General features: G+C 40.8%; 1 protein-coding gene across 2 annotated transcripts in view; it reads left to right on the top strand.

The window, feature by feature from the left end:
• SLC9A7 (solute carrier family 9 member A7) overlaps nt 1–12,147 on the top strand; it is a 147,158-nt gene that overhangs the window by 101,381 nt on the left and 33,630 nt on the right. The window contains exons 11-13 of one of the 2 annotated variants that reach the window (XM_059050611.2): nt 379–490; nt 3,273–3,426; nt 12,028–12,087. In XM_059050611.2, coding sequence (XP_058906594.1) covers nt 379–490; nt 3,273–3,426; nt 12,028–12,087 — 326 coding nt within the window. The remainder of the gene's footprint in view (nt 1–378; nt 491–3,272; nt 3,427–12,027; nt 12,088–12,147) is intronic. The other variant, XM_067024134.1, reaches the window with a different exon arrangement.

The raw sequence follows: 12,147 nt of genomic DNA on the forward strand, positions 1-12,147 counted from the left end.
CAGTAGAGTCCAGCACGCTCTTTGCTTCTCTTAACTCCCCACCCCAGCCACAGCACCTTAGCTTATTTCTGGACTCATTTTTAGGTAGGTCGGAGACTTGGTCCATATCAGTTTAATCAAATCAAGAAGTTGCAACAGTGTGTTTAACAGGCCAAAAATTGTCTCTGTGAGCCAGGAGGTTGGGAAAATTGGCCAGTGGAATCCCACTTGCTCCTGAGACTTGTTTGGCGGGAAATGAGACAGCCTGCCTTCTCTGTGCAACTCTCCTGATCACAGCAAGGTGTCATGGCATTCCTAAAATTCTCTGCTCAGTCACAGGTTGTGTGAAAGTACCATCCTGAAAACCTGTTGGGCCCTTAACCTCTACCTGGCGGCCAGGTTGCCATCTTCCTGGGCAGAGCTGCACACATCTACCCACTCTCCTTCTTCCTCAACTTGGGTAGAAGGCACAAGATTGGCTGGAATTTTCAACACATGATGATGTTTTCAGGTAAAAAAAATGTAAATAAAATGAGTTTTATTAACTTTCTATGGAGCAAAAGAAATAAAATATACTCACATGAGCAAGATGAACCCCAAACTGGAAGATAACAGCTGTGATAGTTCTGCTTGACTTACACTGTCTCCCAAATGCTTCCTCTTCACTACAAAGCTGAGAAGAAGAGTGGAGAAGCCACTGAGGGGACAAAGGACAATAAAGAAATATGTGGAGATAAAGAAAGGAGAGAGCAATTGGCATGAGGTAGATGGTGCAGTGAGAGTGGAAAGCATCCGACTTTATAGACGAGATCCAAGTAAGAGCATCTCTGTAAAGTAGAGGGAGGAGATAGGCAAAAGGCCACCGTGACCCTTAAAGGTGCCTCTGTCTGGGAAGGGGGAGGGGCTGTACAAGAGGCAAAGTGAGTAGCAGCCCTTTACTGCCCCACAGTAGTTCTTGGAGGCCTCAGAGAGTCATACTGAAATCACATGAGCAGGCACTGCTCAGCAAAGCAGTTGCTTTGTCTAGTTCTTGCTTGCATCTGCACTTAAGTACACAGCCCACCTTAATGATTTCCTTTCACTCTGACACACATTTGTTGAGCATCCTCCTTATATAAGTCACACTTCAAGGTTGTGGAGGGTACAGAAACCCACCTCCTTCCAGGAGGTCACAGTCCATTGGGGGGAGACAGGTGTACAAAGAGCTAAGTTTCTCCCAAGAGAGGCTGGTGAATTGCACAAGAGAGGCTGGTGAATTGCACAAAAGAAAAGCAGGACCCAGGGCCATCTTTGCCAAGGGGTAGCCTTCGAACTGGGCTTAGATGCAGTGGCATTTCAGGAGGTGGCAGGTTGGAAGGGCAGGAAAGCATTGCTGTGTGTGGCTTTTTCAGGGAAGGGTAGCAGTCTGGTTTAAATGTGAGACACATGGGATAATGCAGAACGAGGGTGAGGATGGAAAGGGAAATTGCATGTAAACTGGCGCAAGCCTTCAGGTTGCATCTGAATCACCTGTTGGGCCGGTTAAAAGCAGATTGCTGGGCCCCACCACCAGAGTGTGATTCTGAGAATCATTGCTGGAGTCTAGACCATGGAGAAGCTCCAGTGCTATGCCAAAGAGTCGGGCTTCTATCCAAGAGCAGCTGGGAAACATTAGAGGTTTCTGAGGAGGGCAATGACAGACCAGATCGTCCATACATATTAGAAAAATGCCAGTGGAAGGAGAAAGATGAACTGGAGATAGCTCAGTCACCTAGATAAACTTAAGTGTGTTCATTATCTTCTGTGCTAAAAGACTGAGAAGTACACAGTGCTGTTTAAAGATATCTCCTATCAAAATTATTTTCTGCTGGGAGAAATCTGGCTTTCAAAAGGAACTCATTCTTGAAGGCTATGAAAGAAATACCTGAGGTTTCACCTTCATATTGCTTACAGTGTTTACCTAATAAAGAAGAATGGAGCACACGTTGTCTCTCTCTGGCCCTCAAGTTTTCTTCTTTGAGACAATGTCCATTTAAAGGTTTAAATATTAAGTGGTGTCGTAGCTGGCTGTAGAGTGGTCTAGATGTGTGTCAATATTTGACTAGGACAGATTAATAGAGAACATCAACTTTGCTCTATTTTTTAATGTACATTTTACTGAATCACTCTTTAGTGAATTGTGAAGTTCTCAGGTTAATGAAATTGTGAAATTATTGGAAAAGGTGGGAAAATATGTGAATAAATATACTGAGTATTAATTTTTCATTCTTATAATATACACACAGTCTTACCCATGGTGAATAGGAATTTATACTAGATAGCTATTAAAGACCATGGATTAATTCTTTACTATAGAACAAGTTAGGAGCATGGTATGGGGAAGGAACAAAAGAGCTTAGAAAGAGAAGCTCTAGAACATAAAAATGTGGCTGTAGATCAGGGGTCAGCAAATTTGGTTGCTGCCTGTTTTCATCTACCCCATGGGCTAAGAATGGCTTTTACAGATGAATATTTGCAACCTATTTGATGATCGGGGACACTAACTTTGAAACCCAATTAACTGAAATCTCCCACCCGCAGAAGAATTCCATTCTTTTCACTAGTAGACCTGGATTACAAGAAATTGAACTCATTATTATAATAATTATTATTACTTATTATAATTACTTATTATAGTTTTATAACATGGTACTTATATATTATACCTATAGTAATAAAGTTTTGTGGAAATTTGTTTTCTCTCTTTTATGTAAGTACCTACATAACATCCTTGGTTTTTCCTCTTGGCCCACAAAGCCTAAAATAGTATCTGACACTTTACAGAAAACGTCACCGACTCCTGATATAGATCAGGTTATATTGTTACTTCTCTGCCTGGCTTCGCTAAGGAAATGCTGAGCTGTTTTGTGCATTTCACATACTCATACCTAGCCTGCTTCTTAAGTTTATAAAGACTCTATAGTGCTTGGGTAGTGCTTGGATCACAGACTTACAGAGCTTATATGATTATTTATATTTCTTTTTGGTTCACGTTATTAGCAGGAGAATTATTTCAGTAATAAAAGAGTGTTATTATTCTAAAATGTGCTATAGAAAGCAGTGCAGTGTTTTTCCCATTGCATTTGGGCATTTTGCAAAAGAAAACTTCAAATAGGAGGAAATCCTATTCCTTTAAAGTTATTTTCTGTATAAAACAACTCGACTCCTGAAGCATAAGCAGATACAACTTATTAGCCCCAAGTGGCAACAGTGGATTTGAGGACACATTGTTATTTATCCTTATGACAGGAGAGCTTCCTCTTTGGTCCCTGCAGGCCTCAGGGGAGCGATGGCATTTGCACTGGCCATCCGAGACACGGCATCCTACGCACGCCAGATGATGTTCACGACCACCCTCCTCATTGTCTTCTTCACTGTCTGGATCATTGGTGGAGGCACAACACCCATGTTGTCATGGCTTAATATAAGGTCGGTTTGAAACCAAGGCCAGTTTTGTGTCTAACTATGTGACTATTCCCATGCAGGGGGTGCTACATACAGCTTAGTGCATGGAAGGCTTTTATAGTTTCTTGTTTTGTTTGGGGAAGGATTAAAAATTTAAAAACAATAAATAAAAATTCAGAGTATTGAATTTCCCACGAGAAAAAAAAAATCATTAAACTGTTTGTGGGTACAAAAACACAAGGAATTAGAAACACCTGGACCTTGCTAGTGCCGCGACATTAGGGCAAGAATTCAAAAAGTCTTAAAGCTGCAGGAGAGAGAATAGACATAGCTGCTGGCAATGTTTGGCATTTCACATTCCTTTGAAATCAAACCTAAGGCCTTGAAAAATAAGCTCATCAGCTGGAAATAAAGGGAGGCCATTAGAGTTTTGTTTCAGGAGGAAACTGTATGCTGCGTCTCTTCTTGCTTTAGTGCACAGAAGAGGTGATATTTCCTGCATAACCCTCATTTCTTGCAGCCTCATGGACATCCCCGGCCTGTGGTTTTGTAGCTGTGTCAGGATGGAGGGTCACTGACCCAAGTTTGATTTTTTTTTAAGAGCATTGGAATTGCAAACTGTGCTTGTGAGCTCCAGCACCTTACAGTAAAGAGGACATTGGAACCAGGGGTCAGGAGACCCACAGCCTAACTCTGACCCTGGTTTAAGACAAGCTCCTCATGTCTTTCGGCCTCTGTATTCCTTCACGTTAAATAAAAGCGTGCTGTCACTTTTGCTCCAGGTTCCTGCAGCTCTAAGTGTGCTCTCTGCGTCATCGAAAGTGCTCTTGCCACTTGCCTCAGTTTCAGATCTGCAAAGGGTGAACATGCTGGGAATGAGAAGACTTGGGTGGTGCATAGGTGTGAAGAATTCTCTGAAAAGCCACAAGATGGCAATGTTTTTTTTTTTTCTTTCTCTGCTGGCTGTTTGTTCAGGGCTGGCAACTGCGGAGTACACCTAGCTTGGAGGAGGGAGAAACCGACAAAGATCTTGCAGTCATCCTTGCGGTCAGGGAGGAAACTGGGGTTGAGAGAATAGTCTCCCTCTTCTGGAACGTTTATATTGATGGGAGGCAGGGATTCCTGGGCCTGGCCACTTCCGGCTGCACCATTTCTGGGTTAGTGGGTCTCAGCCTCAGATCTGAGTGGGTCTGCAGAACCTGGGTGGGCTTATCAGTAAGAGTCTTACAATAGCTAACATTTGTGCTGCAGTTGTTGGTTGAGATGCCAATACGTACATGAAGATAATCCTCATAGCATTCCTACAAGGGAGCTACTACTATTGTTTTCATTTTAGAGCTGAGGAAACTGAGGCACAGAGCAATAACTTGCCCAGGGTCACAAAGCTTGAAGTGGGCAAGCTGGAATTTGAACCCAGGCACACTCTTAGCTGCTGTGCTATACTGCCCGAAAGGTTTGCTGTGTTAGGGACCGTTTTCATGTTGTAAAATTCAGGATGATTAAAATTTCAGTTTCCTGGCGTGAACCTCACATCATATTAAGGAAGATAATTCATCTGTGGAAGTAGAAATCTGAAGAAGAAAATGTACAGATTTTTGGCGTTAAACATGAGACATAAGATGGTATCATCTTTGTTCTGTGTAGCAGAATAAGAGCAAGAAAGGAGGTTTACCCTGTACAGAGTTGAGAATCTTTGCATTTGGTGACCTCTCTGAGATTACTTCCTGCTCCTATTTATTTGGTTATCCAGTAGGTGCCCTGGATGCTCAGAGCCTGGTTAAATCGTGTTTGTTTTTCAGGCTATTTCATAAGTTCCTTTCTGACCGCCCCCCCCCCCCCCCCCCCAGCCAACACATACTGGACCAAATAACTTTCCACTGAGAGTAGACAGTTGACTTGTGACATTTTGCACTTCTCATAACCCTTTTCAAAAAATGGGCCATTGAAGTAGTCCTACCCAGAGCCGGGAGCGTAGGCTACTTTCCCTGATGCATTCAAGCTGTATATGTACACATATAATAATTGGATTGTTGTGAAAATATTAATGGGATATATAGATAGCACTTAGAACATAACAGCTAGCACATGGTGAGAGGTCAGGAAATGACTGCGTATGAGAGATCCAGTTTCTCCCATATCCTTGCCAGCATTTGGTGTTGACACTTTTTTAAATTTTAGTTGTTCTAATAGGTATGTGGAGATACCTCATTGTGGTCTTAATTTGCATTTCTCATGGCTGATGATGTTGAATATCTCTTCATGTGCTTATTTGCCATTCAAATAAGCAATGGTGAAATATCTGTTCAAGGTTTTTGTCCATTTTCTAATTGGATTATTTGTTTTTTTAATTGAGTTTTGTTAATTCTTTATTTGTTCTAGATACTAGTCTGTTATCAGATATGTGGTTTGCAAATATTTTCTCCTAGTCTGTAGCTTGTCTTCTAACCCTTTTAACAGTCTGTCATAGAGCAGAACTTTTAATTTTAATGAAATGCAACTTATTTATCTATTTATTTATTTTTAACATCATGGTTTTGGTGTTATGTCTAAGGACTCTTCATCAAGCCCTAGGTCTAGGTCCCAAAGATTTTCTTCTGTGTTTTTTTTTTTTTTTTTTTTGCGGTACGCGGGCCTCTCACTGTTGTGGCCTCTCCCGTTGCAGAGCACAGGCTCCGGACGTGCAGGCTCAGCGGCCACGGCTCACGGGCCCAGCCGCTCTGCGGCATGTGGGATCGTCCCGGACCAGGGCACGAACCCGTGTCCCCTGCATCGGCAGGCGGATTCTCAACCACTGCGCCACCAGGGAAGCCCTGTGTTATCTTCTAAAAGTTTTTTAGTTTTATGCTTTACATTTATATCTGTGATCCATCTTAAGTTAAGTTTTATATTAGACATGAGGTTTAGGTTGAGGTTTTATTTTATTTTATTTGACTATGGCTATCCAGCTGTTTCAGCACAATTTGTAAGAGAGACTGTCCTTACTCCATTGAATTACTTTTTCTTCTTTGCCAGAAATCAGTTGGCTGTATGCATTCGGGTCTGTTTCAATTCTGCTCTGTTGATTTATGTGTCTGTACCTCCACCAGTACCACACTTTTGGTAACTATGGTTATATAATAAGCTTGAGCAACAGGCAGAATGGGTCCTTCCACTTTATTCTTTTTTCAAAATTGTCATAGCTCTTCTAATTCCTTTCTATATACATTTTAGAATAAGCTTGTCTACATCTTAGAAAAAAAACTTGTGCTGGGATTTTCATAGGAATTGTGTTAAACCTGTATATCAATTTGGGGAGAATTGACATCTTTACCTTATTCAGTCTTCCAATCCATGAACATGGCACGTTTCTCCATTTATTTATGTCTTCTTTGATTTCTTTTAGCAGTATTTTATAGTTTTCAGCATAGAATGCCTGTGTGTGTTAGAGTTATGTCTTGAGTATTTCTTCTTCATTTTGAGCTATTTTAAATGTTATTCTATCTTCATTTTCAGTTTCTGTGTGTTCATTGCCAGGATATAGAAATATGGCTGCTTTTTGTAGGTTGAGCTTGTATCCTGACACCTTGCCAATTTCACTTATTAGTTCTAGAGAGTTTGTTTTTGTTTTTATAAATTCTTTGGGACTTTCTATGTAGACCATCAGATCATTTGCAAATAGAGACAGTTTCATTTTTTGCTTTCCAACCAATGTGCTGTTTCCTTCTCTTAACTTATTGGCTCTGGCTAGGACCATCAGTACTATGTTAAATAAGAGTGATGTGAGCAGACATCCTTGCTTTGTTCCCGATCTTAAGGGGAAAGCATTCAGTCTTTCGCCAGTAAGTGTGATGTTAGCTGTAGGGTTTTTGTAGATGTTCATCATCAAGTTGAGGAAGTTCCCATCTATTGCTAGTTTTCTGAGAGTTTTATCATGAACAGATGTTGAATTTTATCAAATGCTTTTCTGTATCAATTGATATGATCATATGATTTTTCTTGTTTAGCCTGGTTTTTTTTCGGTGAATTTTATTTTTTTTAACATCTTTATTGGAGTATAACTGTTTTACAATGGTGTGTTAGTTTCTGCTTTACAACAAAGTGAATCAGTTATACATATACATATGTGCCCATAAGAAGGAATGTTATTTATTTATTTTTTGCGGTACACTGGCCTCTCACTGTTGTGGCCTCTCCCGTTGCGGAGCACAGGCTCCGGACGCGCAGGCTCAGCGGCCATGGCTCACTGGCCCAGCTGCTCTGCGGCATGTGGGATCCTCCCGGACGGGGGCACGAACCCGTGTCCCCTGCATCGGCAGGCAGACTCTCAACCACTGTGCCACCAGGGAAGCCCTAGCCTGTTAATATGATAGGTTACATTGAGTAATTTTCAAATATTGAACCACGCTTGCTTGTTAAACCCCACTTGGTTGTGGTGTATAAATAAATGTTTTACATATTGCTGAATTCTATTAACTAATATGTTGTTAAGGATTTGGGAATACCGGTCTGTAGTTAGTGTTCTTTTTTCATACTGCCTTTGATTTGGTATCAGGGTAATCTGGCCTCTCAAAATGAGTTGGGACATGTTTCCTACTCTTCTGTTTTCTGGAAGAGGTTGTTTAGAATTGGTGTTAATTCTTCCTGAAGGTTTTATGGAATCCTCCAGTGAAACCCAACTGGTCCTGGAGTCTTCTTTTCCAGGAGTTTTATTATATAAATTATGAAGCCAGTTTCTTTAACAGCTATATCTCATATTGGTGAGTTGTGGCAGTTTGTGAAATTGTTCATTTTCATCTAATTGTTATGTTTATGTTGTTCATAGCACAACCTTATTATTGTTTTTATGTCTGTGAGATCTGTAGTGATATCCCATGTTTCATTCATGACACAGTATTGTTAATTTGCATCTTCTCTCTTTTTTTTTCTTTCAGTCTTGCTAGAGGTTTGTCAATTTTAATGATCTTTTCAAAGAACTAGCTTTTTATTTCATTGATTTTCTGTATTGTTTCTCTGTTTTCAATTTCAGTCTGCTTCTATCTTTATTAGTTCCTTCTTTCTGTCCAACTCTACCCAGATAGTGTAATGAAGCAAAGTGTGCCATTGGTGAAAAATACATATGGTGTCAGTTCATTGCGTGTTTTTCAGATGTGTATAAATAGTGATATATTAGAGGTAGAAACTGACATTTACGGAGATTACATCAAAAGAAATTCCATCAGAAATAAGGTAATGAGACTGATTGGTTTTTGTGGCTTGTGCTTGTGGTGTTACTTAATGGCCACAAATCATTTATGTGGACCAGGTTCTTATTCTAAAATGATTCGGAAACCCCCTGAAGTTCAGTGTGGTGTTTTGACATCTGTGAACTCAGTAAGATCAGTACCTAGTTGTTTCTTACTTCTCCAGGCTGCTGACAGAGGTCCTGATCAGCTGCTAAGTGGCTGTCCAGAAGTCAGAAGCCCAGGGTAGGACTTGGAGTTCCTCCATAAATAATTAGGAGTTAGCTATGACTTTTAACCATGGCTAATTTCTAGTCTGTGTATAATGTAAAATGAATATAACCACAAATCCAAAGCCAGGTCACTGCTTTCCAGAAATCCAACTTATCTTTTTAAATTGGAATTTTGTGATTGCTATTTTTAAAAATTATTTCTTTAACCATTTAAAAAATTGAAATATAGTTAATTTATTACAATGTTGTGTTAGTTTCAGGAGTACAGCAAAGTGATTCACCATCCATGTTGCTGCAAATGGCATTATTTCATTCTTTTTCATGGCTGAGTAATATCGTGTGTGTGTGTGTGTGTATGTGTGTGTACACGTATATCACATCTTCTTTATCCATTCCTCTGTTGATGGACATTTAGGTTGCTTCCATGTCTTGGCTATTGTAAATAGCGCTGCAATGAACAGTGGGGTGAATGTGTATTGTTTTGTTTTGTTTTGTTTTGTTTTTTGGCCACACCACACGGCTTGTGGGATCTCAGCTTCCCAACCAGGGATTAAACCCGGGTCACAGCAGTGAAAGCCCGGAATCCTAACCACGGGGGGCACCAGGGAACTCCCGCATGTATCTTTTCGAATTATAGTTTTCTCCAGACATATACCCAGTACTGAGATTGTGGTGTCATATGGTAGCTCTACTTTTGGTTTTTTAAGGAACCTCCATACTGTTCTCCATAGTGGCTGCACCAATTTACATTCCCACCAACAGTGGAGGAGGGTTCCCTTTTCTCCACACCCCCTCCAGCATTTGTTGTTTGTAGATTTTCTGATGATGCCCATACTGACTGGTGTGAGGTGATACCTCATTGTAGTTTTGATTTGCATTTCTCTAATAATTAGTGATGTTGAGCATGTGATTGCTATTTTAAAACATAATGGCAAAATGCTCAAATTGCTTTCTGATAATATACAAACTACATACTATTTTTCTTAGTCTCTTGAGCAAGTTGTTGTTATTCACAAAGGTTGTAATTTTGGCAACTTGAAAAAACCATCAGATGCGCAGATTCAGCAGATGAGCCTCATCTATGTCCTGAGCACATTTTGGTGGCATGGTGGCTGTCCTCTTGGAAGGCCCGGCTTCAAGTGACACACCAATGAAGTGGTGGTGATTGTGGGGGGTTAATGGCATACACCCAGGCAGCCAAATGAACAGGATAACCTTCATTACCCCAGAGTGCAGCAATACAATCACTCAAGGACAAGTAAGGTCACTCTGCTAGGTATAATCCTGTCACACTGAGAGTTTAAGATAAAGCTCTTTAAAGATAAATTGAGGAATAAAAGCAGGGAGAAGCCCTGAGATCTTTATGTAATAGCATTTGTTACTGGATATTTTAAAAGAATTTAAAGACGCTACCTTGTAGTCAAAGGCAATATCCTGTAAGGGGTAGAGCTAGGGCTCTGGGATCTAACAGCTTCAGTTGCAATCTTGGTTCCATCACTTTGTACCTTTGTGACCTTGGGCAACTTCTTTAACCTCTCTTGCTCTCAGTTTCCTGTCTGGGTAAATGGGGATGACAACAGTGTGAAGATAAAATGTGATACCAAGTAAACATGATAAAGAATTCTGCCATTAAATGTACCATCTGGCACATGGAAAGCATTTAGTGTATTTTAGCTATAACATTATCATTGCTAATCATAACCGTAATACTGCTGCTATTACTATTATTATTACTAGTGAATCTTACATTAATGGAATCCAGCTTGCTTTTCTGGAATTTGTTATAATTTTTCAATACTATAGTCTGGTTTAAGTCACATTCTGAACATGTACCTAATTAAAAGTACCACCTTAAGAAGCATCATGTTCTCACTTGCTTATTTCAGGGCATATTAGTAGCATGAGTATTGGGGCATTGTCTAGCACAGTGTTACTCAATCATTTTTTTCCATCACTGCCCCTCTGAATAAGAGCCTTTAGGGCTTCCCTGGTGGCGCAGTGGTTGAGAGTCCGCCTGCCGATGCAGGAGACACGGGTTCGTGCCCGGGTCCGGGAGGATCCCGCATGCCGCGGAGCGGCTGGGCCCGTGAGCCATGGCCTCTGAGCCTGCGCCTCCGGAGCCTGTGCTCCGCAACGGGAGAGGCCACAACAGTGAGAGGCCCGCGTACCACAAAAAAAAAAAAAAAAAAAAAAAAGAGCCTTTAAAAATGTTCTTTTTATCTACCTCTTCCACTGAAATTTTAATACCACAGATCTATATATCTGTTTATTTACTATGGTGCTTTAGAGGGCTACAAACCACTGTAATATCTAAAAAAAATTTTTGTCCCATAAGAACCGATTTTCATGCCCCTGGGGTCTATATCACCCCCCACTAAGAATGCAGGATTTAGAGTAGAGGTTCTCAGCTATGGGCAGTTTTGCCCTCTTGGGACATTTGGCAATGTCTGGAGACATTTTTGGTTGCTCCAGCTGGAGGGGGGTGCTACTGGTGGTATATTGCAGGTAGAGGCCAGGGCCTAAAATGTCAGTCAGTAGTGCTGAGGTTGTGAAACCCTGCTCTTAGTATGATGGTGTAATTCAAATGTAGTCCGAATAACCCAGCAATTATTAAGGGAGGTGAAAATAGACCGTGTCAACTCTTGAAGCCATAAGGTAAAGAGAATAGCAGAAGTTGGGTTCCTGACCTTCGGGTACAACCCATGGACAGTGTGATTACTTGTCTAGAAAAAAAAAGGCCATTTTTATCTTCTGTTTTTGCTGTTTTCAGCGATACAGTGTTCTTTCTGTCAAATATGTGTAAAACTGCGTGTAAACACTTCAAATATATGTTTAATAACAACTTTCTGTTTTCTAGTTTTTGTATGGATGTGTCTTGCTTTATAAAACAGATGAATTCCTGAAAAATTGTATGAAGTCATTTTCTCTGAGTTGCATTTATTACTCTGATTTCATTACGTTATATTTTGAGAGGCTTGGCTTCATTCCTAATCAATCCTCATTTGACCTGGCTGCTAACATTGTTGCTTTTGATGTAAATTTAGCAGCCTCTCTGGGTTTTTGAGAACAGGGGGACAGTTTAAGAGGGGGTGCGGATTTTATTCTTTGATGGACATGGTCCAGGTCCTGTGCCCAGAGCTCCTAGCTCCCCTGTTGTCCTCGTCACACTCACGTTCCCTTCTTCTGCTGCCCAGAGTTGGCGTCGAGGAACCCTCCGAAGAGGACCAGAACGAACACCGCTGGCAGTACTTCAGGTGACACAGGGCATCCTCAGAAACAAATTAACTGGGCCTGGCTTTTCTCTTCTTTCTAAC

This window comes from Kogia breviceps, chromosome X (genome assembly GCF_026419965.1).
Source record: "Kogia breviceps isolate mKogBre1 chromosome X, mKogBre1 haplotype 1, whole genome shotgun sequence".
NCBI lineage: Eukaryota > Metazoa > Chordata > Mammalia > Artiodactyla > Physeteridae > Kogia > Kogia breviceps.